General features: G+C 55.2%; 1 protein-coding gene across 3 annotated transcripts in view; it reads right to left on the minus strand.

The window, feature by feature from the left end:
• GRID1 (glutamate ionotropic receptor delta type subunit 1) overlaps positions 1-26,459 on the minus strand; it is a 688,259-nt gene extending 661,800 nt beyond the window's left edge. For 2 of the 3 annotated variants that reach the window (XM_025284872.3, XM_025284871.3), the window contains exons 1-2: positions 26,155-26,457; positions 23,884-24,039 (exon numbers count right to left, since the gene is read on the minus strand). In XM_025284872.3, the coding sequence (XP_025140657.1) occupies positions 23,884-24,039; positions 26,155-26,233 (235 nt within the window). In that variant the 5' untranslated portion in view covers positions 26,234-26,457. Of the gene's footprint in view, positions 1-23,883; positions 24,040-26,154 lie in introns of all 3 variants that reach the window. The other variant, XM_044942388.2, reaches the window with a different exon arrangement.
• Positions 26,460-26,811: the final 352 nt, after the last annotated feature.

Here is a 26,811-nt window from a genome sequence, read left to right on the forward strand (position 1 = left end):
AAGATTGCCTCTGTGTTCCTCACCACACCCACCACACAGCAGGTGGTTGACTCACGCCTGCTGCTCTGATGTGTGTTGAGGATGAGGATGGGACCGGGTTCAGTGAGCACCTCCTAGCATCATGTGTCCCTTTAAATTCACATAAATACCGTGGGTGCCGTGCTATGTCGATGCCCATTTTACAGATGAGGAAAGTGAAGATCAGGGAGCTAGAGTAAGACTCAAGGTCAAGTTGGTAAGCGGCAGAGCTAGGGTTCAGACCCAGCTGGTCTGCCTCCAAAGTGCTGCCTCTCACTCCTCCTCCATTAGATGGCAAGCTTCATGAACCTGCCATGTCCACCACCAACCCAGCACCCAGCACAGTGCCTGGCTCAGAGAGACCCCAGTGAACATCTGTGGAAGCGAAAAGATGCCCCCACCAGTACCACACCTGGGCATCTCCTAGGAGCCTCCCAGGAGAGCGGCCCTCCAGAGAAAATCCCCATAGAAGGGGAAAGGCACGAGAAGGCGGGAGAGGAAGAAGAGGCAAAGAGTGGGGGGCAGAGAAGCGTGCCAGAGGCTGGGCCACAGCACCTCAGAGCCCCATGCAGGAGGGTGGGCTGAGTGAGGGCTAGGGTAGGCACATGCCTGCCCTTGGGGATGGATTTGCTGATTATCCAGATCCGGTGATTACTTCAGCCACACTAATTAACCTGCTGCTCCCAGGGGTTCCAGAGTTCCCGAGGCACCCTGTGACTGGGCCAGGCAGCCCCGTGCTGCAGGATGCACACGGCGGGAGGGGGTAGGACTTCTCCCACCGAAGAGGCGGGTCCAAGGCTGGCCCTCAGGGAGGGCCACACTGAGCACCCTGGGGACAGGGCAGGCCACACCTAGCCCAGGAAGCCATGAGAATGAAAGAGGGAATGTGTAAAGAAAGAAGAAGGCTGGGAGTCAAGAAAAGAGAGGTGACCTCAGGAGGGAGGTGTGAGGGGTGACCCTTAGGAGATCACAGGGCAGCTTCCTGCACCAGGGTCTGGCAGCCAGCTAGAAGGTATGCAGTCTTTCATGCAACCCACACTGACTGGGTACATTCTGTGTGCCGGGGGTTAGGCCAGAAACTGGGAACCCAAAGGCAGCAATCCCTGCCCTTCAAAAGCTTCCATTCCATATGGGGTGGACATACAATAACAAGGTCAACCATCTAGATTAATGGCACCTTCAAAACAGAGGAGTATCACGGAGTAAAACAGGACACTGAGGGGCGAGCTGGGGGATGGGACAGGGAGCGGAGGGAAATTCTAGAGAGTGTCAAGGAAGAGCTCTCAGAGGTGGTGACGTTCTGAGCAGAGACCAGGGGGGAGCTGAGCATGAACCCCACAGCTATTTTGAAGAAAAGCACCCCCTGAAGCAGACAGAAGGCTTTAGGGCATGTGATCAAGAAGTGGCATGGAAGCCACAACCAACATGAATGAATGAAGGGAACAAGAGGGCATGCACGTGACTGCTAACAGGGTGGGAACGAATGAGGGGGAAATGCAGGGAGGATGAAGCACCAGACAACCAAAACACTGGTCGATAACTCCAGAGCAAACAAAATGGTACAAGAAAGACAAAGGCCGCCCCAGTCAGCTTGGGGCGTTGACGCAGGGCTAAAGTGGTCAACCTTTCCAGGCAGTGCTCATCTGCCGTAATGATGATGCTGGAGAGAGGGGAGACAGGAAAAGCATGGGGGTGGAGCCCCAGAGTCCCCGCCTCCAAAGTGAGAAGTCAAGGGGTGCAATCCAGAGTGTCCCGAGGAACTGTGCAGGTAAACACCCAACATCCGCTAAGACAGGACAGGGGTTGTGCTGAGGGTAAGAAGGCAGGGAGGAGGAGCTGCTGGTCGTCCAACCTGGTAGAAGTCATCAACTCTTTTAACTATGCATAATTTTGTTAAAAAATAAAAATTAGGGAGGGAGAGAGGGAGGAAAGATAGGAAGGAGGGAGGAAGCAAGAAAGAGTGGCAAAGAACTTCCTGCCCCCTGGACCTTCCAGGGAAGCCAGAGCCTGCAGGGGCAGAAGAGCAGAGCTGCTGGGGAGGACTGGAGGCCAGAGGGGCTGCCTGGAGGAGGTGGCCCTGGAGGACTGCATGGAGGATGCCCACGAAGGAAGGGAAAGGCAGAGCTCTCTGTTCATCTAGCTCGGGCCCCTCATAACTGAGAACATAGGTGGGTCCCCTGTTCCCCTCAACTCCAGGCCTCTTTCATCCAGTCCCTATAGCAGACATATCCATGCAGCTCCTCCAATCCTATAAACTCTCAGAGGGCTTCCATGCTCTTGGGCTCCTCAGGCTCTGCAGGCTCCCAATGCCCACCTCACACCCCTGTCCTTCCCCCAAGACACTGCTCCTTTTGCCTCTCAACCTTTGCACAGGCTGTTCCCCATCCCTTCCCTAGCAAAGCCCTCCTTACGCTTCAGGCCTCACTGAAGACACTGCCTCCTGCAGGGACTATCCCTGACCCTCCACGGCCATCTTTCAACATGAGCCCTTCAGACACAAGGCAAAAGGGAGCAAGGTGTTCTGTGGACAGAGAAAATCCTACTGCTGACACAGAGATTCCTATATGACATGCTGGCAGATCCCCCAGGGCCTCCACTGCCCAACTAAACAAGCCAGAAAGACAGTAGAAAACCCTGAGGCCGACGGCCCACGTCAGCCACATCCCCTCCCACCAACGCGTTATCCGTGCTCAGGGTAAAACTGCAGCCAGTGAGGACCTATGGTTCTTCCCTGCAGGGCTCCCAGCCCCCAGCCCTCTCAGTCTGAGCATCCCCTTTCTTACATTTTCCAGAACTATGGGACTTCTCACCAATTGTAAATACCAGGTACGCTGTGAGAGGCCACATGTTGTGAATCGTCAGTCACATCTCACAACACGTGGTCTCTCCCGAGGGCTCAACATTTACATTTGTGGAGTTGGAACCGCCAGCAGTGGGAAAGCACCCCATTTCCCCATCCCTGCCCGCCCAGACAGTGGGGCACTGGGCTGAGGTTCTGAGCTGAGTCTGGCTTCGAAGGTGTGGTTCTGGGGTTCCATAACAGGGGACCTTAGCTTGGAGGGTCTGGGTGGGGTGGCTTCCCCACTGGGTCTCCTGGTCAGAGAGTTCTGAATCTGAAGCTCTTACTCTGAGGCATCCATGTAGAGGTTTGGACCCTGAGGTTTCACCACGGAGATTTTTAATCTGGGATGCTCTACTGGGGTTTGTGAGCCTGGTTAAGGGGTCTAGTTTGCTGCTGCTAAGTCGCTTCAGTCGTGTCCGACTCTGTGTGACCCCATAGACGGCAGCCCACCAGGCTCCCCCGTCCCTGGGATTCTCCAGGCAAGATCACTGAAGTGGGTTGCCATTTCCTTCTCCAATGCATGAAAGTGAAAAGTGAAAGTGAAGTTGCTCAGTCGTGTCCGACTCTTAGCGACCCCATAGTCTGCAGCCTACCAGGCTCCTCCGTCCATGGGATTTTCCAGGCAAGAGTACTGGAGTGGGGTGCCATCGCCTTCTCCTGGAGAGTCACATTACTCCCCTGCTAAGAGCAGCCTGACTCAGACCCCTGTGCACCGCCTCAGCATTCAGCGGTCGGCGGCAGAGAGGGAGCCCTGTGAGCTGTAACCCCTTTCCTGAAGCCCAACACGCAGAAGCGCCGACCACAGTAAAGGTCTTCTTTGACAGTCATGTATATAAATGCTTGCTTCTCTGAAAAGCACCAGCTCTTTAAGGATAAAGATCATGCCTTTCCTTACTGTGTATCCCCAAGTTCAGGGCCAAGTCCACAGTAAGCACTCAGGAAATGAATGCATGAATGAATGACCATTTCCTTTCCAATATCCTGATGGAAGGATCAACAGAGAAATGTATAAGCACAGGAATGTTCTCTCTGCCGCAGTCAGTGACGCTGATGGCTTTGTACACCACTTGTGCTCTGAAAACCGTCTTCCGGAGACAAGGAGATGCTCAGAATTCCATCCAGGAATTTGGGCTGGGTTTTCTGTAGACATTTATTTACTTTTTTCTAATATAACAGAATCTCGCAGTACTCCCCCGAAGCTACCTTATATCTAATTTTCTGAATTTCTAGATATAAAATAAATCATTATACAAAAAAAATCTGTATCTACAGTGTATGGAACAAAAGGAGATTTCAAAGCCCATTAACTCACAGAGATGGTATGTTACTGGGAGAATATGGGCTGTATAATTAAAACAATTTAAATCCGATTATAAGAAGACAGTGGGCTTTACTGCCTGCCACCATCTCACTAACGGAAAGAAAAACAATATCTTGAGGTTCTTTTTAAGTTACTGTAAAATTGTGAATTAGGACATGCACGTACCACCACTCCTCTGCTTTATGTTACTGATGAGATGAAACACTCCTTGCAGAGAAATATTCCTTACAGAGAAGGTAAGCCATCTTCAGCTGAGAGATGCTGGGTAGAGGCCCCAAGTCAGGAAAGGAAGTGGTCCCCGTGTCAGCCAGCGTGAGAGTGGGTTCTCTCTGGAGACACCAACCTCACAGTTAGTGATGGCTGGCTCTCCCTGCCCACTCTCTACTGAACTCCGGAGTCCAGTGTCTGAGGAGGGAAAATACCAGAGGGCCTGGGACAGGGAGATGGACCGCATGACTGTTCACAGCCCAGCCAGGAACAGCTCCTACTGTAGAAGTGTACGTTTCTTTTCGTTTGGTTTTGGCTGTTCTGGGTCTCAGTTGTGGCCAGCGGGATCTTTGATCTCTGTTGCGGCGTGCAGTTCTTCAGCTGCAGTGTGCATGGTCTTTAGCTGTGGGACCTGAGAGCTTTTAGTTGCAGCACGTGGGATCTAGTTCCCTGACCAGGGATTGAACCCGGGCCTCCTGCACTGAGAGCTCAGAATCTTAGCAACTGGACCACCAGCGAAGTCCCAGAAGTGAACATTTCTAAACACAATCTGAACTGGAGAAGCACGCCCAGGGCTGTAATGAAGTAAATCTATGATAATGAGTGCCCCCATTTGCTCATCCACTGGGAAGCAGGATGGGGTCTGGGTGGTTGAGCCCAACTTCCACATTCCTCTCCATCACTAGGGGCTGGAGTTGATGGGCTGGTTCCATTGCACATCGGTGCCATCAGGAAGCTCTTAAAGAACACCCATGCCTGGGCCCTACCCTGGCGTGTGAAATCAAAATCTCTGGGTGGAGCCTAGGCCCTGACCCTTGCCTGAGGTCCCTGAGGACGCAGACGGGTCTGCGGTGTTCACATACGCTTTGCACAATGGCTGGCACAGGGTCAACCATGGCAGAGCTGGAGATGGGGAACAGAGAGTGGTGGGGGAGCTGACGGCCCCTTTGGGTTTCCCCACTCCCATGAGTCTCTCCTCTCTCAGCTCAAGGCCCCGATCTAGGTGTATGGCTCTGGGCCCCGATTTCTCCTCTAAAGTCTACAGTCTGCACCCCATGGTCACCTCAGGGGTTCAGATCCCAGAGCTGGAGTCACTTCTGCCAGAACCACAGAAAAGAAGTTCTAAGAGCCCTGCAGACCTTGTCAGACGGTCAGCACCCTCCTCCTACGCCCAGCAACCCTGGACAAGGATCCTGCCTTTTCACATCCCTAAGCTTTCACTCAAGCTGTTCCACCACCTGGAGTGCCTGCTTCCCTTTCACCACCTAAGTAGCCCTCATCCCTCAGTTAAGACTCTGCTCAGGACTCACTTCTCCCAGGATGTCTCCCATGGCTGCTCCCTGGCCCAGGCTAGGGAACCTAAGAGTGTAATCTCTGCTACAAGACAGCGAAGCCAACCCAGGGCCTGTGGGAGAGCAGATGTAGTACCTAACCTAGCCTGAGCCAGGGAGCAGCCAAGGGAGACATCCTGGGAGAAGTGACTCCTGTTCCTACCACACCCAGCTCTATGGCCACAGCAGACAGGACAGGCAGCCTGCCAGGACTGTCGAGAGAGAGAAAGAGAGCAGTCTTGGGTGGGCTGAAAACCAACCCATCAGCCCTGCCCAGCCTCATGCCCCACACAGAGACTCACACTGCCTCCTCGACCCTCACCACCAGCTTTCTCCAGCCAAAGTTAATTTTAAAGTAATTAAGTCCAGCAAACCATAACAGATTAAGTAAGGACTGCTGGTGGCTGGCAGAGCTAAGCAGCCTCACCTCAGCCTGAGCCCATATGTGGAGGGCAGCTGGGTGGGAACTGGATCCCAGGTCCAGCCTCCAGGGGCCTAACCATCGCGGGGCAGAGATAAAGCTCTCTGAGCAGCCAGCCGCCTAATGAGACTGTCAGGGGACTTCTTAACGAGATTAGGCAGAACCCGGGCTCTGCCCCACGGTGTGTGGAGGATTTCTATTCAATTAGTGGTTCGGGGGCAGGAGGCAGATACTGCCTGGGAGGAGTGGGGAGCCTCTGCTGATAAGGCAGTGCCCCCCAGCACTCCTAGTTCTGGCATGACCAGCCCAGACTCCCAGGATCCACAGTGGCCTGGGACAGTGTTCCCACCAGTCAGAAGGATGAGCAGAGATGGCCCGGAGTGCAGGGCAAAGCCAGGTCTCTGGCTGCCAACCCCTGGACACCTCCTCCTCCCTTGGAACCTAGGTGAGCTCCCAGGGTTGGCCACAAATGGGCCATCTGGAAGAAGGGGACAGAGATCCCTGCACCCCTGCCCACAATAGGTGTGTGGGGATAGGAAAGACCCCCTTCTTTCCTGGGGTGGGAAACACTGATTCTGGGGCCAAGAATCCTGCAGACACCCCTGCACCTGCAGGGGGCCAGAGCAGTGAGTTCCACCTGCTGAGGATCAAGCCCTGCTTCCCTTCTGGACGCGGGAGTACAAAGGAGTTCCGGGTCACACCACACCCACAGGAGCCCTCAGGACCCCCAGGGAGGGCTCAGACCCCAGGTCCCCTCCTCTCTTCCTATCCCCAAGTTCCTGCCCTGTCAGGCTGGCTCCCACTGTTCCCTCACTGCCCCAAATGCCACCGCAGCTCATTCTGCCCCATGCCTGAAATACAACCTTCCCTAACTCAAAGCCTTCCTGCACAGCCAGGCCCACAGCCCATCTCCTTCACTGATGCCCACCCATGGGCACACCACAGAGCTCAAAGTCTGGCTCCTTCCTTCCTAACCCTGCCTGCCCCACAGAGCTTTGAAGTCAGCCAAGTCTGAGGTCTCCTGGAGCTCAATATGTACGAATAGTGGCCCCAGGGTGACCCCAAGGATTCCGGTCCAACCCCAGTCCCGAGTGCCCTGTGGGCAGAGAAGCCCCACACTGAGAGGCTGCTCCCTCTTCTGGAGGGCAGCTCAGAGAAGTCACAGGGCACGTGGTGTTCTGTGGGCCCAGCCTGCTCTCTCTTCCTCAGGTGCCTCTCTTCCCATGCTCTGCCCCTCACCCTCAGCTTGGGGCTGCAACAGCCCCAGGCCTGGCTAATCAGGGCATCCCCTCCACTGGCACCAGGGCTGAATCCTGGAGGAGGTTGTCCCCATGGCCAGCCAAAGAGCACCAAGCCTGGGACCCCTGTGAGACTCTTGTTAAAGAGCCCCCTCTTTCCATGGGCAAGGAGCAGGGTCTGGCTGATCAGACCCCAGCCTGCAACAGTCCAGGGGCCCTGAGTGGATGGAGCTCCCCGGGGAAGGAAGCCCACCCTGGGGAAGGCAGCGACAGGGTGTGGAGAAGGAGGCAGTGTCCTGAGGATTCGACCTGGGCCCCTGGACCCAGCCATGCCTGAAGCTATACCTCCTCAGGCCTTTTCCATTACACGGCCTGAGGAATATCCTTATTTGCTCAGGCCACTACTTGTGTTCCTAACACCCACATGACTAATATGATTAATAGAGAGCATGATTTCAGACCCTTGGCAGAATTCCCTGATGTGAGGCTGCTAGGGGGTGGTATCTTCAGATGGTTCAACCCAGCAGCCCCACAAACACACACGGAGGCAACAAGATTCCCCTAGGGCATGAGAGGCAGAGACGCTCCATACACCCCAGGGCACCGTGGCTCAGCCACCTGGTCACAGCCCCAGCAGGGTCCTCAAAGCACACCCTGGGCAGGCCACCCAACAGGCTCCCCCAGGGAGGGCTCAGTCTGTCTACAGGCGTGTGTCTGTGAGCTCACCAGGACACACAGGCATGCTCTCCTGTGTGCGTCTGCAGACCCACACGTGCACATGCCTTCAGCAGCCACTCAGCCACTCAACAAACACTGCTCTGGCCCAGCGTGCCCTGGGAGACCTGAGAGGCAGAGCTTAAAGGCCTCACAGGTACCCCTGAGACTCAAGGGGAGATGTGAAGGACAGCGTGGCAGCCAGGAGATAGACCCTGTCCTGGCCCAAAGAAAAGTTATGACCAACCTAGATAGCATATTCCAAAGCAGAGACATTACTTTGCCAACAAAGTTTCGTCTAGTCAAAGCTATGGTTTTTCCTGTGGTCATGTATGGATGTGAGAGTTGGACTGTGAAGAAGGCTGAGTGCCGAAGAATTGATGCTTTTGAACTGTGGAGAAGACTCTTGAGAGTCCCTTGGACTGCAAGGAGATCCAACCAGTCCATTCTGAAGGAGATCAGCCCTGGGTGTTCTTTGGAAGGAATGATGCTGAAGCTGAAACTCCAGTACTTTGGCCACCTCATGCGAAGAGTTGACTCATTGGAAGACTCTGATGCTGGGAGGGATTGGGGGCAGGAGGAGAAGGGGACGACAGAGGATGAGATGGCTGGATGGCATCACTGACTCGATGGACATGAGTCTGAGTGAACTCTGGGAATTGGTGATGGACAGGGAGGCCTGGTGTGCTGCGATTCATGGGGTCACAAAGAGTCGGACGCGACTGAGCGACTGAACTGAACTGGCTATGAGGGCAGGGCAGCAAGGGAGGGCCTCCTGAAGAGCATCCCCAAGACAAGACTGGAGCAGAGTGGGCATGGCACCCAGTCGAACAGCACCCTGAGGTGCTAACAGGTGCCACTGAGGCTCCCCTGGAGCCTCCTGCCCTCCCTTCCACGAAGTGCATTTTCTTGGCAGGAGCTAAGTAGCCTGACACAGTCGGTTCCCTGAGCCACGCTCAGGCTGGCTTCTCCTGACGGGGATTCCATCGTGAACAACTGCAGGGCTTCAGAGCCCCTTCAGCCGCCGCTCACCGGGAGGCTAACTCCTGCTTCCTCAGAGGCCAGTGCATCAGGGTGGTGGCTACGTTCTCACAGACGGGCACTGCACACCGGCTCCTGTAGGGGTGCTGGCGGGGGATCGGCAGTGCCCTCCCCTGCACGCTGGCGCCGCCTGCCACGGCCCCTCCGTCTCCCGGCCCCTTCTGCTGCCCAAGTTTGGAAGACAAGTGGCTGGGACGATGCCATCACCGGTACATGCAGGTGGAAACTGAGGCACACGTCAGGGGGCTCCCAGGCCCACCAGAGGATTCCCAGGTGGGAGACAAGAATGGAAACCCCAGTCCTGACTCCCATCTAAGACCCAGCGGCAGTCAGCCCACACAGCCCCAAAGGGTCAGTACCCAGAGCCCAGGGAAGCCTCTCATCCCTCACTACCCACCCCCATCCCCACAAGCACATCTCAGAGGGGATGGACAGGCCAGCGGCCCTGAGCCCCTGCCAGGGCACCTCAGCCCAGGAAAAAGCCTTCCAGAAACGGAGCCTCCAAAATTATTTCCTGCTCCAGCCCACAAGTGTGGAAAAGCCCTCTGTGGTAACTGCATCCCTGTGCTGGGCCTTGGAATCCCCCATGAAAGTGGCCACTGCCAGAGAGAGGCTGTGCCATCGGCCCCTAGCATTTCTTACCAGGAGAAAGACCTTCACATCCAGAGGCTGATCAAGAGGGAGGGGCCAGCATAAGTGGGCCTCAAGTGGCAGGATGGGGCTGCTATAAAGGCAACAAGCCTCCAAGCCCCGCATGCCATGGGACTCCAAGGGGTTCTGAGCATGAAGGCAAGGCCACAAGCTTGAGAAGGGTTTCAGAGAGCAGAGGTCTCATGTGTCCACCTGTTCTGTCATCTGTCTAGGGGCTCTTACTGAGCACCCACAACCAGCTGCACACCAGGCTTGGTTCTGGGAACCTAACAATGAACAAGACACTTTCCTGCCCCCACAGACCCAACTCTTCTCACAAATAAATTAATTAATAACTGCAGGTGAGGAAGCATGCAAAGAAGGAAAAGAAGGCTTTGTTAGAGAATGAAACGGGCTTTCCTTGGAACCAAGGGTAGCCTCTCTGAGGAAGTCAGATCTCAGGAGTAGCTGAGGCTGAGAAAGAGCTTGTCATGTGAAGTGCCTTCCTGATGGAGAGAACAGCATGTGTAAAGGCCCTAGGGTAGGAACATGCTTCACCTGCTGCAGACATGGGAAGAAAGTCAATGTGGCTGGAGCAGGGGGTCAGGAGGAGTGGCCGTAGAGGAGCAAGTGAGCTCAGTCCTCTCCGGGGTACTTAGGGGCCTGCAGGCTCTGGCAAGGGGTTTGGCTTTTATTCTTAGTACTGCAGGGAGCCATTGAAGGATTGCAGCAGAATGGGGGCGGGGCGGGGCGGGGGGGTGACTGGATTGATTTTTCCTTAATTCTAGTTGCTGCACAGACAGAGGCCTGGAAAGGAGGGCAGAACCAGGGAACAGACAGTAAGTGACCACAGGGGCTGAGGCCTGTGAGCTGGTGAGATGGAGAGAACTGGACAAGGGCTGAGACAAAGGGGGGTCGTGTGCATAGTGGGACAGCATGTGAGGAACAGGGGGAATGCTGACTCAGCCACTAATCCTTCACTTTTTTGAAGCATCTCTGCTTCACTCTGCTCTCTGTATAATTCCTTGTGCTCCCCGGGGTGGGCCATAGACGAGGCTCACACGGCCCTGGGCACAGATGTCAGTAGAGGACACCTCTGCCTTTTAACAGGCCATCGCCAGAAGCCTGTGGCAGACCACAGCTGCCAAGCGCATCGCATTCTTCCTTCACTGAGGTTCCTGGGCTGGCTCCCAGCACCACCCAGGTGACTGTCCATGAGGCTTCTGCAATGAAAGGAAGATAAATGGAAAAGTCCAAAGTCTAGGCTCCCAGCAGACTCTGGTGTGCTGGGATTCTGAAAAATTCATATATAAGGAGTGTGCAGGGATAGAAACAGAGCGTATGATGAGTCTGGTGCAGAATGCAGCCATTAGTGAAGTCAGTGCCAGTGATTCCCAGCAGATGAGACCCTGTGTCCTGTGGGTGCTGGTCAGTGAGCCTGCGTGAAATCTGGGAGCAGGCTGAGGAGCCGGGCAGCGGGCTCAGGCTGGGCTCAGGCTGCAGAGTGTGTCTGAGGTGGATAAAAGCAGCACAGGCACCCCTGTGAGTTGGCTCAGGGTAGGAAGGAGAGACAACCCTCTGCAAGGCATAAGTGAGAGTCACAAGCTCGGAGCTCTAAGGAATCAGTGTGAAGTCACACACTGGAATCCAACAGCCAACTGCACAGCTTCAAGAGGGGGTATCTGGTGCATCACCCTTTCTTGGGCAAAAGCCCTGGGCTTGAGGACCAGAGGCTCACCAAGAGCCACGGCGGGAGGACAGGCCAAGAGCCAGCACTCACTAGGGCTTCACTCATCTCAGCAGAGCATCCAGAACAAGCAGTGACCATCCCTCCCTCTGCACTGATCAGACAGCATCATGAAGGCAATACCTGGCTCCCGTTTATGGAGCATCTCTTTGATGCCAGGTGCTGGATACATTCTTTGTTGTCCTTACCTCATTTGGTCAAGACAGCCAGTTAAGGGAGGTGCCTCTGTCCCCATTTTACAGGCAGGAAAGCTGAGATCAGCAAGTTAAGTCTCTTGTTAGGAACGCTGTCTTGTGATGAGCAGGGACAAAGTGAACGTATCCAAAAGAGAATCCAGTGAGAAATATTCAGGCTTCGGGATGTGAAGCCTGAAAGAGGCTGAGGGACAGACATAGTGGCTGTCTTTAAATGTTTAAAGGGCTGGTGGTGGAGAGTTTCGGTTCAGTGTATCCCAATGTAAAGGCCACCTGGGGAAGAGAATAGCTGATCGTTGGCGACGTGGGGATCGCATTCAACACACGTTGGCCCCAAGGCCTTGGGAGGGCCAACTCCCCCAGTAAGTTCACACCACACTGGCTGGGTCCCAGGCCAGCGCTTGCCCACAGCCCACCCTCTCCCACTCTAGTCTGCTGGGGCTGCTACACCGAACACCAGAGATGGAGTGTATTATAAACAACAGACATGTATTTCTCACAGTCTGGAGGCTGGCAAGGGTAGGATCAAGGTGCTGGCTGATCTGAATTCTGGCTGATCTGAGGGCTCTTTTTCTCGTTTGCAGACAGCTGCCTTCTCACTGTGTCTTCACATACTGGAGAGAGAGAGAGGAAAGTCTCTGGTCTTTTTTTTTTTTTTTTGGCTGTTGTACTGCACAGCTTGTGGGATTTTAGTGCCCCAACTAGGTCCCTGGCATTGAGAACGTGGAGTCTGAACCACTGGATGCCACTGAATTCCTACCTGGTCTCTTCTTATATCTAGTCCGGGCAGGAAAACACCACTCTCAAGATCAGATCTCAACCTAAGAATTTCCCAAAGCTCACCTTCCAACTACTATCACACTGTGGTTTGGGGCATCAACATACGAATTGGCAGGGGGACCACTCAGTCCACAGCACTTCCAGGCCCTCCCTGGTCTGGCCTTGGCTCTGCAGGGCTCTCCCTCAGCTCCAAACACCAGAACCCTATGATGTCCGCCTGCCTGTATAGCTGGGGGCACAAAGAGACCACTCCTTGGGGTGTGCAGGGAGGCTAGCTCCTGCCCTCATGCCAACAAAGAAGAAGGGCCCAAGCTGTTGCCCACAGCCTCCTGCTGACCTTGGCCAAGTCAACTGCAACACAGTGACCAGAACCTCATGGGGGTGATCTAGGCCCAGGGATGTCCCCTGGAAGGGAGGGGGAAATTATATTTATTGAGTGGGCCCCAGGAATTGCCCTGTCTCAGAGCTGGGGACACAGCAGGACACAATAAAGGTAGCCCTCCCTTCCTGAAGCCCACAGCCTCCAGGAGGCTCGGCAAACATAGGGTAATAGGAGCACATGGCAGGCCAGCTTCCTTTGGGCACTGTAAGGCTGCCCAAGGATGCCACATGTGGACAGAGACCGGAAGGACAGCCACAGGAGGGGCTTCAAGGGGCTCCACGTGGCAGCTGGCACCGTGGCTCATTCTGCCCAACATGCCTGGGCAGCGCGGACACCTGCAGCACTCTCCCCACGTGTCCATGTGTATGCACGCACACACACCCCCATGCACACACCTCACACCCAAATACTGGGACACACACACATTCACACACTCACATGCAGCCTGGGGTGATATGCTCGGATTCCAGGGAATACCCAAGTACCTGACCCCCACCGCTAGACAGTACCCCCTCCTCAGCACTGCCCAACATACCACCCTCTCCCAGAGGCATGGCCACCCCAGTCTCTTGAGGAACACTGGCCGTAGGTGCCTGGCGCAGCCCAGTTCTGCACTTGGGTCACACAGGGTCATGCCACAGCTCTCGGAAGCCTATATCTGGGATGCAGGCTAAGCCCTGAGCCAGTCCTGAGCTGAGGCCCCAGTCTGGGGCTCCGTGACAGGGAGAGATGCTCCCCCAGAACTCTGGGCTCAGCCAGCAGCCTGCAGGCCTTGGGGGTAGGCCACTGGGCTGTGTGGGCCACCAAAGCCTGAGAGGGAGGGAGAGGTTGAGTGCAGCCAGGCACCCTGGGCAGCACCCAGGGCTGAAGCGGAGCAGCATCGGATATCTGCAGCCAGGACAGGGAAGGGCCCTAAAGCCGAGCCAAGTTAGGGCCCCCTAGGCACCTGGCACTGGCCTGATGAGATGGGCACCACTGAGACAAGCACCAGCCCAGGGCCCAGCTCAGGTCTCAGAGCTTTGGTCCCGAGCCCAGGCCAGGACCCAGAGAGTGGCCTCTCCCTCCCCCCTGGGCCTCTGAGTGCTCAGACAAAAGGACGGAAGAAAGCCCCCAGCCCCAGGCCAGGAGCAGAGCCAGGGCAAGACCTAAAGCCTCTGCCTTTGCACCGAGCAGAAAGAGCTGCATGGGAAGGAGAGAGTGGGGGACAGCCTGCCAGGCCGGGGCTGAGTCTGCAGGGCCTCAGGCCACATCAGGGCCGGCACATGGCTGGGCTGAGCCATGAGCTCCAGCCAAGGGGATAGGGTAGGAATGATGTCCAGCCAATAGGGCCCATGTCTCTGCCCTGACCTGGGATTTGGCAGCACCCAGGCAGAGTGCAAAGACCAAAGGATGTCATGTAGCCCTGGCAGGAGAGCAGGAGAACAGAGCAAACAGAGAGAACCAGTGCCTGTGGAGAAAACCAGTGCCTACAGAGAGAACCAGTGCCTACAGAGAGAACCAATGCCTACCTAGCATACTGTGGGTCTCCACCCACACCCTCAGTGTGACCGCTGGGCCCCAGAGGACTGCGCTTGCCCACAGCCTCCATCTACCAAGTGTAAGTCACCTCTCTAGACTCTTCACCACAACAGTAAGGCAACCTCACTTCACAGATATTAAAACTTAGGCTTGAAGAGGACTAGTGACCTTTCAAGACCACTCAGCTAATTGGTCACAGAGCTCGGATTTGAACCCAGACCTGCCTGACCACTTTACACCATAGTGAGCAAATTATGGGCACTATGGCCAGCTGCTCAGGGCTGGGTTAGGCTGGCTGGCTTCGGGCCACCCTGTGCACTCAAACTCGGAGAAGGCAATAGCACCCCACTCCACTATTCTTGCCTGGAAAATCCCATGGACAGAGGAGCCTGGTAGGCTGCAGTCCATGGGGTCACTAAGAGTCGGGCACAACTGAGCGATTTCACTTTCACTTTTCACTTTCCTGCATTGGAGAAGGAAATGGCAACGCACTCCAGTGTTCTTGCCTGGAGAATCCCAGGGACGGAGGAGCCTGGTGGGCTGCTGTCTATGGGGTCGCACAGAGTTGGACACGACTGACGCAACTTAGCAGCAGCAGCAGCAGCAATGCACTCAAAATAGCTAGGCTGTGGCAAGATTGCAACTTCGTGCAGTGAGGGTCTACAGGCTCCCAGACGCCAGCCCACACTGGGGTCTCCAGGCAGCCTCCACATAAACCAAGTCATCAATCTAACTTGCTTCCCTGCTCTCCTGGGACACCCAGCAAGGCCGGGATCAACTGCAGCCTGCCCCAAATGGGGCAGGGGTTGGGACAGCCTGCCCAGCCCAGGTCAGAAAGTAGGAGACCAAGAGCCCCTTGGAACCACCTGGGCTGGTACTACAGCAACAACCCCAACCTGGCGCTCAGTCCTGGGCTGGCATTGTAGCACACTTCCTCAGCTGACCATCATGGTGTTCTCTGCGTCATTCCCATCTTTCAGTCAAGGAAACTCAGCTAACCCACCCAGAGTCAGGCGGCAGAGCAGGGACAGGAACCCCAGTCTGTGCATGAGATCAACCAGACTCCTGCCCCCAGCCCAGCTTGTGGGCACCCTGTCTGTTCTCATGCAGGGGCGTGGGAGGGCCTGGCTGAGCTGTGGCTGGGAACAGGCACAAGGCAGGCAGAGATGGAGCAGCCATGTCTGGCTGCCTCTGCTGGATCTGGCGAGGAATTAATGTAAGGGAAGCAGACTAGGAGACAGGGCCAGCCAGAGCCACATACCCAGATCTGGCTGGAGGAGGAGGTGCAGCTGGGGATGAGGACAGTCCTGGGTCCCAGCCAGCAGCCCCTGGCTTCACCCACTGGAAGCCTGCTCTGCCCAGATTGGGCCCAGGAACAGAAAGAAAAGGGCCTTCTAACCACCTTCCCAGCCACCCTGCCTGTGCTTCAGGCCTAGAATGGAGAACCCTGGGTCTTCTCTCCCCAACCTGTAGCTATTGGCCAGGAAACTGGCTGTTTATAGGCTAGAAGGAAGGTCTTAAGAGGTCCCAACTGACTGGGTACTGGACATGGACCCAGTTGCCTTCCTGGGCCCCATGCCTGTCAGAGAGGCCAGATCCCAGGGAAGGGTGTGGTCATACCCCAGCCCATGGCAGAGACAAGTCTCCACTCTGGACCAGTGCCGCAGCAAGAGAGAGAGCTGGTGCTGCCTGGGAAGGCAGGGGTGACGACGGCACAGGGAGGAAGCAGGCATCTGTAGCAGAAACGGGGCCACGGGGAGCCCTGCTGAGTCCAGAGAAAGCACAAGCCTGCTTATGACCAGCCGTGGGGCCCACGGCTGCTGGTGCCAAGGACAGTCGGGCCCGGACGCCAGTCTTCACCTCATTCCTCAGGAAGCATCAAGCCCAAGTCTTTTGAGACCTGGGCCTGTCCAGGTAGACAAAGACTGGCTGTCTTCTGAGAGCCGGGCAGGGCTGGGTCCTGGGCTTCCCGACTTTGCCTTACACCAAAAGGCTGCCCGGCACCTTCTGGGGCCGAGGAACAAGTAAGCAAGTGGGCAAAGGGGAACTGATGGAACCCATGGATTTGGTCCAACCAGCATCCAAAACCTAAAATTCCTTTTGGGTTTTGTTTCTGTGTTGTTTTAACAAGTCGCCAAGGAAATAGGAAGGCTGTCTGGACATGAAGTGGCTAGTGGATATTTGTGTCACTCACCATTTCCAGCTCTCTCTCTTCCCAGGCACACAGTAGGTCTGTGCTTCCTGGATCCTTTACAATTGCTTGGAACCATATGACTAGTTTTGGTCAACAAGTTATAAGTAGAAAGACTTGTGTCACATACAGGCAAAGACCCCGTGGGGCTCTTTCTCCCTCTGGCATAGCAACGAGCAATATTCAACCTGAGTGACCATGATGAGCTCAGTTCCAAGCTGACCAATGATGGACACATAACATGAAACAGAGATGAGTCTGTGTTGCATTAAGCCACTAAGGCTTGGAGAGTGTTTGTTACCACAGCATAACTCAGGCTACCCGGATTGATATTGAGGGAACCACAGAACAAAACCAAAGGGCAGGAACAAACAGGCACTTCTCTGGGTCAAGTCTAAAAAGATTCATATCTGGGATCAGTCTGGGTTAGAAACGGTACGGGAACCAACAGTACAGACTCAATGTTCCAGTTTTTAGGCGAAAGCATTTTCCAGGTAGTGAAAAGGCTGAGTAAAGGGAGAAGATGGCTGTTATAGGAGACAAAGCTAGGGGCCTTTAGACCTGGCAACTCCAAGAATCTGGAAAGAGGCTATCTGCCTTTGCAAGATATGGCTTTGAGTGTTCAGGGGCATCCTTAGCTGTCTTCCAAGAAAAGTCTAGAGGAATGACCCCTACATACTGCTCTAGACAGAAAGACTGTCAACCAGGAATGGGAACAGTAGCAGCTTGTAGGCAGCACAAGGAGAAGTGTCTCACTAGAGTCCACAGCCTTTGACCCATACGCATGATATGGGATGCCTATCTGTTCAGTACAAAGAGTAAGTCCATCTTCCCCACTTAGGGGCAAGGCCATGGCATAGTATCCACAGGGCTACTAAAAAGGATGGTGAAGGACAGGAAAGCCTGGCATGCTGCAGTCCATGGGGTCACAAAGAGTAGGATATAACTGAGCAACTGAACAACAACAATCCATTAGATACGAGGCTGTGGGTAAGGCAGGAGTACAGTCTATAAAGAGACTGTGTGTGTGTGTGTGTGTGTGTTTAGATACACAAGAGGAACCCTAGGATGAAAGACAACTCTGAACCTAGCAGTTCAGCTGAATGAAGATGGTAGTTATTCTTTTACACAGATACAGGCTTGTGAGAAATCCGGAGAGGGGACTAGTGAGAGGGGTTTAGTGAGCAGCCATCAGCACCCACAGCCAGCACCTTCTGACCGGAAGCATCGCGGGCAGGAGTAAGCTGAGGGTGTCAGTAAGCGAGACTGACCTTGGCAGGGACCCCACATGTGCTCCAGGTGAGCCGGGTGGAGGGTGGGGGAGGAGGGGTGTTGGAAGAACCTGGCCTGGAAGAAATGGAGGTCATGGGCCTACACGGTGGCACAGCCTTGCAGTCTGGCTACTCACAAAACAGGCTCCTCTAGGAACCTTAGACGTGAGCAGCTTGCAGGGAGGGAAGTTGTTGTCTCACTGGAGAGCACAGGGGGGTCTACAGAGGCCTGCAGGCTTACAGCGTGCCACCTCCAGAGCGAAGATGATAAACAGGGAAACATGGCCATATGCTCCAAGTAGAAAGAGGATGCCACCCAGCATGCAGGCATGCAGCCAGCCATGCAGAAGAGAGGGAAGGGTCACGAAGGGCAATGTCTACGATAGGCACCCCGAAGGTATACCAACATGGTAGCAGAAAAAAAGGGCCCACAAAGACATCCACATCCTAACCCTGGGAACAGTGAATATGCTAGAAAGTGGAAGTGTTAGTCACTCAGTCGTGTCCGACTCTGCACACCCCATGGACTGTAGCCCACCAGGCTCCTCGGTCCATGGAATTTCTCAGGCAAGAATACTGGAGTGGGTTGCCATTTCCTTCTCCAGGGGATCTTTCCCAACCCAGGGACTGAACGCAGGTGTCCTGCATTGCAGGTGGATTCTTCGCCATCTGAGCCATGGTAAAAGAGAATCCAGGTTGCAGTGGAATTAAGGGTGTTAATCAACTGACTTGAAGATAGAGAGATAGGCTTGGATTATCCCTTGGGCCCAATGCCATCACAAGGGTCCTGGGAGGAAGGAGATAGAAGAATCAGAGAGGAGATGCGAGGACAGAAGTGCCTCCCTATGAGAAGGACCGTACCCACCACTGCTGGCTTTGAAGCTGAAGGAAGGCGGCCAGGGGCTGAGGAAGACGAGCAGCCCCGGGAAGCCGAAAAGGCAAGAAAGCGCGTTCTCTCCTGGAGTCTCCAGGAGGAATCAGTGCTGCCAACAGCTTGATGTTGACCCAGTGAGACCCGAGCCAGGCTTCTGATCTGCAGAACTGTAAGATAATATATTTCTGTTTTTAACCAGCAAAGTTATGGTAAAATTTGTTTCTGCACCAAGAGAAAAATTATGCAGCTGAGTGGATGGGAATGATGGCAGTGGGCCTGCAAGCATCTTTAATGAAACAACTTCAAACTCAGGGAGACGCTGACAGTGTCTCCCAGGCAGGGACCAGTAACACCATTCCCAGGGAGAACAGTGGGCCTGCCAGCAGGAGCTGCAGAAATACAGCCTCAGCGGGACCTGAAGGGAAGTCAAGGAAGACAACAGAGGCATCAAACACAGGGAGCCCAGCCTGGCACTCCGTGATGACCTAGAGGGGTGCAAAGGTGGAGAGGGAGGCTCAGGAGGAAGGGGGTACATATCATCATGACTGATGTATGGCAGAGACCACTACAACATTGTAAAGAAATTATCCTCCAATAAAAAATTTTTTTTAATAAATAAAGAAAAACAACAACAAAAGTTCAGTTAGGGAGACCACCTAGCAGCTGTCACAGAGCACCAGGGGCAGAGTGACCACCTAGGAATGACCTGTGTACTATGAGCAAGACCATCAGATGGACACCACAGAGCTCACCGCACTTTACTTCCATTTTACTTCATTGCTTCACTGCTGTATTCTGTGAACACCCAGCTATACTTGGGTGATTTTTACCCTGTCTTCCTAAAACACTTTCGTGCTTATTGTAACTAAAAGGAATATTGCCTCACATATATTCCTTTTTCCTTCCTCTTCCCTAAATTGTTATCTTTCCACTCTATGACAGATATATCTACAGCATAGCCAATAACTCAAGTCTTTTACTTACAGTAAAAGATAATACTGTGAACAGAGAAGACTCATGTTCAGCCAGTTCTTTTATGCATTTATGCATTTATATAATCTTCTCCTTGAGCAGGCACTTTAAAGCAATATGAAATTTTTTAATTTAACAAATTAGTGTCTCCTCTAGTATCTAGAAGACAAATTTTCACACTTATTGTTAATATGGACTTCGCCAACTGAATCTAAGATACCACCTTTTAGGGATTTAAATATCAATTCTGTGTTATCACTTGCTAAATCCTCAACAAATGCATATTTTATTAAAAATGATCCAGTCTTTCACATAAACTGACCAACTGCTTCAAAAGGTAGCTTGTAAGAAGCCTGCACAAAATCAACCTGAAGAAATTGCAGGTATAAACCTTAGTACCCACAAGTCAAAGCAGAGTTCCTTATTTTCTTCAATTAAATACTTAAGCATATCTCCACATAAATGCTTCCATTTTTTAAAAAAATTGGTCATTTTGGATTTTAAATATATGTAGACAGTAAGAGGAATGTTTATAAACAGTTCACATGATTTCAGAAAAAGTCACTGATATGTTAAACAAAAAAACAAACAAAATATACAACTGAACAGAATGGGAGCTCTCAGCACTTACGAAAGTCAGTGGGTGAAAAAAGACTAGAAGGAAAGAACAGTGGTAGGCTTCTGAACGATTTTGTTCTGTCTCTTGATGCTTTCCTGCACCTTCCACACAGTTTATATAATGAGCATGCATTGCCCTTTTCCTTTTTCACATTTTTAAATTAATTCATGCTCATTGTAGCAAGGCATCTCTTTTTTAATCAGGAAAAAGAAAGTTAAGCAAAAAGCTGAAAATGAAAAGGTCAGTTAGGGTCCGCTCTCAAGGAATTCACTAGCTTAAGCAATGATGCAACTGAAAATACCAACAGCCTGAAGAGATGCTAGACGCATTCACAGTTGGTCAAGGAACAGACAGGGAATTCATGTTTACTGAACACCTACTGCAGGTCTTTTGCAGACAATTCATACATGTCTCATCTCATTAATCCTCACAATAAACGCAGGAGGACCCCTCTCAGCAGACATGTGAACAGATTTAGAATAAGGCCAGGCCTCCCCCAATATCACACTGCACACGAGACAAGCAAGATTTGAAGCCAGTTTCTTGGGCCCCAAAAACTAAGCTCTTATCAGACCACAATCACTTCAATCCCAAATCCACCATGGGGATGGGGGGGGTGGGTGGTCATGGGGAGCTCATCCAGTCCATGATGAAGACTGAAACCCAGTCTGCCTTGGCCACTCCCAGCCAACAAGTCTTTTCCTTTCCCATCCAAGCTGTATCTACCACCCATGTCCTGGGACTGTGACTGTCCAAGTCCACAAGAGAGATATCCATCAACCAGGGCCCAGCCATGGGATGGACAACACCCCATAGAGCACAGAAGGAAGGACCCAGTGAGCTGAGCATCTGCCCCACCAAGCCTCAGGCCAGGGAGGAAGAGCCTCTGTACCCTGCTCGGGCACTCCTGAGGCTGTTGAGGGGCTCAATCCTCCCATCCCTGATAGCATCCCAGGGCTTCAAAAGGTCAGGGATAACTATGTGAATTTCTGCCCCTGCTGCTTATCAGTAGAAAGTATGCCAGTTTTAACCAGCACATGCCCTCTGGGCAGAGGGTGGTCGGTCCAATACCACCTTGTCAGTATTCCTCTACCTGGACAACTGTCTGGCATCAGTATCTAATTCTCTGGTTCTGGATGTGCACACACCCTCACTCACACCCTTCCGAGACCGTGTCAGAGCCTGAGACATTTTTCCAGTTATAAAAACAGAGAAACTAAGACCCAGAAAAGGCCCCTGGGTGGAGCCCTGTGTCTCCAGAACAAAGCTGCATTAAGGCTTGAAGGCTGAACGGCCCAGAGTTGTGTGATCTGACTTGCACTGTGTTACTCAAATTGTTTGGTTAGTTGACAAGAGTTAGAAATCAGATTTTACATTAAAGTACTGATTTGAAGCTCCTCTTTAAAAACAAATAAATAAATCAGCACATTTATAACACTGGGATTTTCATTCCCAAATGGTAAAATCAGGTGAAGTTGTAGAACAACTTCCTTTTGATAGAGATGACCTCTCCAGACCCCACGCTCCAGGTCCCTCTGGGCCCAGCGCCAGTGCACCCATGTGTTACCTGTCAGAGTCAGTAACCCTGGGCAAGAGCATTATCTTCAGTCTTTGGGGACCTGCTGCTGGAGTGGGGAGGGCGGCCAATGGGCATCATTTGGAGCAAAATGAATGAACCTGGAATACTCAGTACAGTAGAGGGCAAGTCAACAGAAACGAGATACGTCAACAGAGAAGGTGGCAGAGCCAAACTGCCATGAAAACGTAAGTAGCATCCCCATTACACTGTGAGTTCCCTGGGGCAGGTGTCTCCCAGCTGTGTCCTCAGCTCCCAAGCACAAAGGATGAATGTCCACAAAGACAAGAGCATGGGGAATGTGCAAAGGAAGCATGAGGCACTGTGAAAATCACGGCAAGTAACTGGAAAAGCCTCTGTCACCAGAGATCCTTACCCAAGTTAGGGTCATTCCTGCCTACAGAGGTCCCACCTTCCCCCGGCTAGAGCCCACCACAAGAAGATGCAACCGTTGCAATGAGAGTGCAAAGAAGTCTAAGGGCAGGACATGCAGGGGCAGCTCCTGCGGGTAGAGCATGATCAGACAGCAAAGAAGGATGGGTTCCACTTCCTGTACCTCAGTGGACACCAGACACCTGCCAGGGCTGGGAAAACCAGCTCTTGTGATAGACAACCAGCCTCACCCCAACTCAACCACCACCTCCAAAACACATTCAGACCTGCAGGCTTTTACAACTACCCAAAGACATCCTTGGACCTTCAGGTCCCAGAGCTGGGCCTTCTCCCTCCTCTGCAAGAACAGGAGACTCCCCAAAACCTCTTTCCATCACAACGTTCTGAACCCAGAACACAGCCTTCAGAGTTACCCTATCCTTGGAGAAGACTAGCAGCCAACATACAGCCTAAAGCAGGAAGAGGTCTCTGGGTCTAAGGGGTTGGGGGTAGGGAGATGGGGACAGGAAAAACTTCCCTGAAGCCTCCGGCCAGCCTACCTCCTCCCTACGCCCACTGTATACCTCCTCCCTACGCCCACTGTAACCTTCGTTCCTCCTGGGAGGAACCCCACACCCTGTGCCACCAGCTGTTCCCTATGTCTTCAGTATGGGCAAGGGCCTCAGAGCCAAACCCATGGCTATAAGGAACTAGGAGAACCCATGGATATGGGGGCAGATGAGAGGAAAGGGGCCCGAGGACAGGCAGATATCGGGGCAGAGAAAGCCTTAGTCCCTCATGAGGAAGCAGGCATCACGGGAGAGAAACCCGAGTCCCCGAAGCCAGGCTCAAGCCAGGTGGGAGAGGGGCGAAAGAGGGAGGAAGGAAACGCAGCCCTCTCGCCTCGCTTAGTCGCGCACTTGTTGCCCCCGCCTGCGGGCAGAGTCTGCGGACCAAGGTGGCCCAGGCGCCGGCTAGGATTTCCCCGCAGCCTGGCCCAGCCCAACTCCGCTCCTTTCCTGGTCAAACAGCGCCCACCTCCGGCCCAGGCGGCTATGCCTCCGCCCACGGCGGGACCGCAAGAGAGAGCGGCTGCTCCAAACCAGGAGCAGGAGAGTGCCCGAGAAACGCGAGCCGAAGCACTGAGGGGAGCGAGATGCTGCGCGTCCCGGGATGCGCTCGGGAGAGGGGAGAGCACTGGCTTGGGCGCTAGACGCTCCTCCTTCTCGGCAGCTAAGAAGACACAGGCCCATCCAGGTCAGGGGAGGTGCACCAACACAGGTACCCTGCTCGCAGACACGCCCACCCACAGTCTTACAACAAAGACGGCCCCCAGCCACACACGCCTGCGCGGCCAGCACCGGGCGCACACACGCGCCCACCCAGCTGGAAAGGAGCCGCACACGCCCGCGACACGCCCCGCAAGGAGCCCAGCTCGCCGTTCACACGCTCTCGGCTCCAGCCCCGCGGCGCAGGGCACTCCCCGATGCACAGCTTTGGTGGGCCGGGGAGGGAGCGCACACCGTGCTTGTGGCCCAACCCTTGGCAACCCAGCAGGTCTCCAGTACTGCGCCCGAGGCAGGCCCGGCCCTGTTAGCCCTGGGTACCGCGGCCGGCCACTCACCTTCCTGCACGGCCTGGAACGGATTGTTGGCCTCGATGACCTTGATGGAGTAAGTGATCTTCTCGCTCTGCAGGATGTCATCGTTGAGGCTTAGGTCCGATACAGCCAGCTGGAACACCCTGTCGTCCTTGGCCGCGTTCTCCTCGAAGATGGCACCTGGAGGAGAAGAGGGGTCAACACCAGGCCTAGAGATGGGCTCTCCTTTTCCACCCCCTCCCATCACCGCGCTGGCAGGACTGCACGCTGCCCGGTGGTGGGAGTTCTGGGGTTTCAGCCTGATAGGATAGTTTAGAGGTGGGCCTCCGCCCCCCGACACAAAAATACACCACCCCAAATATGCCAACATAGCCCACATGAGTTACAAGTGCACGTGGTCCATGCAGCCACCAGGTCACACGAGTGTCTCACAACCAAGCTACCTCATATACCAACCATGCGCCACATAATGTGCTGAGCCAAGCTGGTGTGACCTCGGGCACCTAAATGCCCTGCCTAAATGGTCCCACGAGTCCTATCCCAGGAGCCAGAAAGTCCCCTTGCAACCCCAATCCCAAAATGGAAAGATGACTTCCTTCTGCCCTACGCAACCCCCTTCCGTAGGGGCTAAGCAAACAGGTCCCCAAATGGTTTTCCTGTGCTGGGGGCTTCTTTCTGCAGGAGCCTTTGATGACCGGTGGCAGGCAAAGGGACTACTCAGTCCCGCCTGACTCCCTGGGCTCTGACTCCTGCTTTCCATCCCTCTCCTGATAGGAGAATGTCCCTAGACCCTTTGCCTTCTAACCCAGAAGCTGAGGAGCCCAGAAGGAGCCGCTCTTGAACGGGCCTTCTAGAACCATGAACAGCTCCTCCAGAGCAGCCTCCCGCTGGCCTTTGCGCTCTTCGCACTGCCTTGGCGGACTCTCCGCGCTTGACACCGAGATCGATCGGACTCGCCTGAGCCTGGCCCTGCAGCCTGGAAAAGTCAGAGTCCAACCCCCTTGCCAAGCCCTAAGAGTCACCACAGTCCCAGAGCTGGGCCCAGTGATCCCCGAACTGGGGGCTGGGCAGGAGGAGGGAGGTCCCGTTCCATGCTACACCCAGAGCCGCAATGCTGACCGCAAGACCCAAGCCCCACCACCACCTCCACCCACAACTGGGAAGCAGGTCTTGTCCCGGCGCCTGCCAGGGATTGCAGCGTTCCAAGGCCAGGCCTAGTCCCTGATCACCCATCACCGTCCCATCACCCCTGCCTTCTCACACCTCCCAACCCCCCAGCCTCTCTCGGCTCGCTGGTCTTCCCCAACTTCCGGAAAGACGACTGCCGACGGGCTCCCCAAAAACAACCGCTGCCAGTGCCCCAATCCGGCCCAACTTCCTGGGATTTCACCCCTGCTGCTACCAACTCCCACACACTCCCCGCCGGCGCGCCTTGTCCTCCTCTCCATCTCGTCTTCTCTCCTCTCCGGGTTCTCTCCCTCCATCGGTCTCTTCCCGCTCAGCGCGCACGCACACACACTCCGCACACACACACCGCGGCCCAGGCTTCTTCCCTGACTCCCACTGCCCAGACCATCTGCCGGCCCCCAAGACTTGGGCCGTAAGAAACTCTAAGACTGTCCAGCTTTGGGCTGCCGTCACCACAACCATACACACACACACACACACACACACACACACTGAGAAATACACAGACACACACCAGGGAAACAAACACTGTGTCCACTCTAACAGGCTGATAAATCGTGCACGCATCAACATAGGCTCCGATGGCCCCACACACCCCGACGCCCCCTCGCAGTGACACCAACACGGTGCCACGGGCGCACACACAGAAACACACGCTGACAACAGCCACCCACCCACCCACATTCACGCACGGTTCCGGTCGGGCCTCTTCGATCCTGCGCTACCAACTTGGCGAGACCCCGGGCCCTGCCCGCCCCCTGCCCTCGCTGCTCTGAGCTGCACCTAAGGGCTGGCCCTACCCCGCCAACCGCCCCGCCGGGGACGCGGGGCTGAACCTGCGTCCAGCCCTGGGTTCCCCGCAGCCGCGGCCCTAAGTGTCGGCAGAGGCCGCGGGGCCCCGCGGGGGATCGGAGCCCCGGGAGTAGCAGGAGCCCGCGGGAGTGCGGCGCGGCCCGTGCACAGCTCCTCCGCGGGGCGGCGCGGCCCTTTGGGGGAGCACCGCCCGCCGAGCCCCTCGGCCCAGGGAACAGCCAAGTTTGGACGCCGCGCACCCCCCGCGCCGCTAGGGCCCCCGCCCAACCTCGGCCCCGAACCCGCCGCGCTCACCGATGTGGATGATGGAGTCGGCCCGCACCGACACGCACTGGCATATCCAGGGGAGAAGCCACAGCGTCAACGCTTCCATGTCCCCCGGGCGCGCGGCTCATCCGCCCGGGCCCGGGGCGAGGCCGAGGGCAGCGCGGAGCGGGGAGGCGCCGGTCGGGGTGCAGTCCCGGGCCGCTCCCCGGGAAAGCCGAGCCCGCCCGTGCGTCTTCCCCCGCGCGCCCGCCCCTGCGCCCTGAGCCCGCCCCAGCCCAGCCCAGCCCAGCCCGGCGCGGTCGGGCTCCCGCTCCGGCTCCGGTGGTGGCTGCGGCGGCGCTGGCAACCCGAGCCCAGGCCGGCGCGGCGGGGGCGGCCCGCGGCGGCGGCGGCGCTCCCCGCGGCTCGGGAGGATTCGGAGGCGGCGGAGGCGGCGGCGGCAGCAGCCGGGCCGGCGCGGCGGCTCCGGGATCGCTGTGTGTCTGAGCCCCGGCGAGGAGCGAACTGCGGAGGACGCCCCCTCCCCTCCCCCTCCCCCTCGACTCTGCTCCCCCTCCCCTCCCTCCCCGCCTCTCTCCCCTCCGCCCTCCTCTGGACCACGTGACTGCGGAGCCTCTGCCTCGCCGCGCGGCGCTCTCCAGCTCGCGGCTCGGAGGGGGCGCCGGGTGCTCCGCGCTCCCAGTC

The sequence above is a fragment of the Bubalus bubalis genome, chromosome 4 (assembly GCF_019923935.1).
Source record: "Bubalus bubalis isolate 160015118507 breed Murrah chromosome 4, NDDB_SH_1, whole genome shotgun sequence".
NCBI lineage: Eukaryota > Metazoa > Chordata > Mammalia > Artiodactyla > Bovidae > Bubalus > Bubalus bubalis.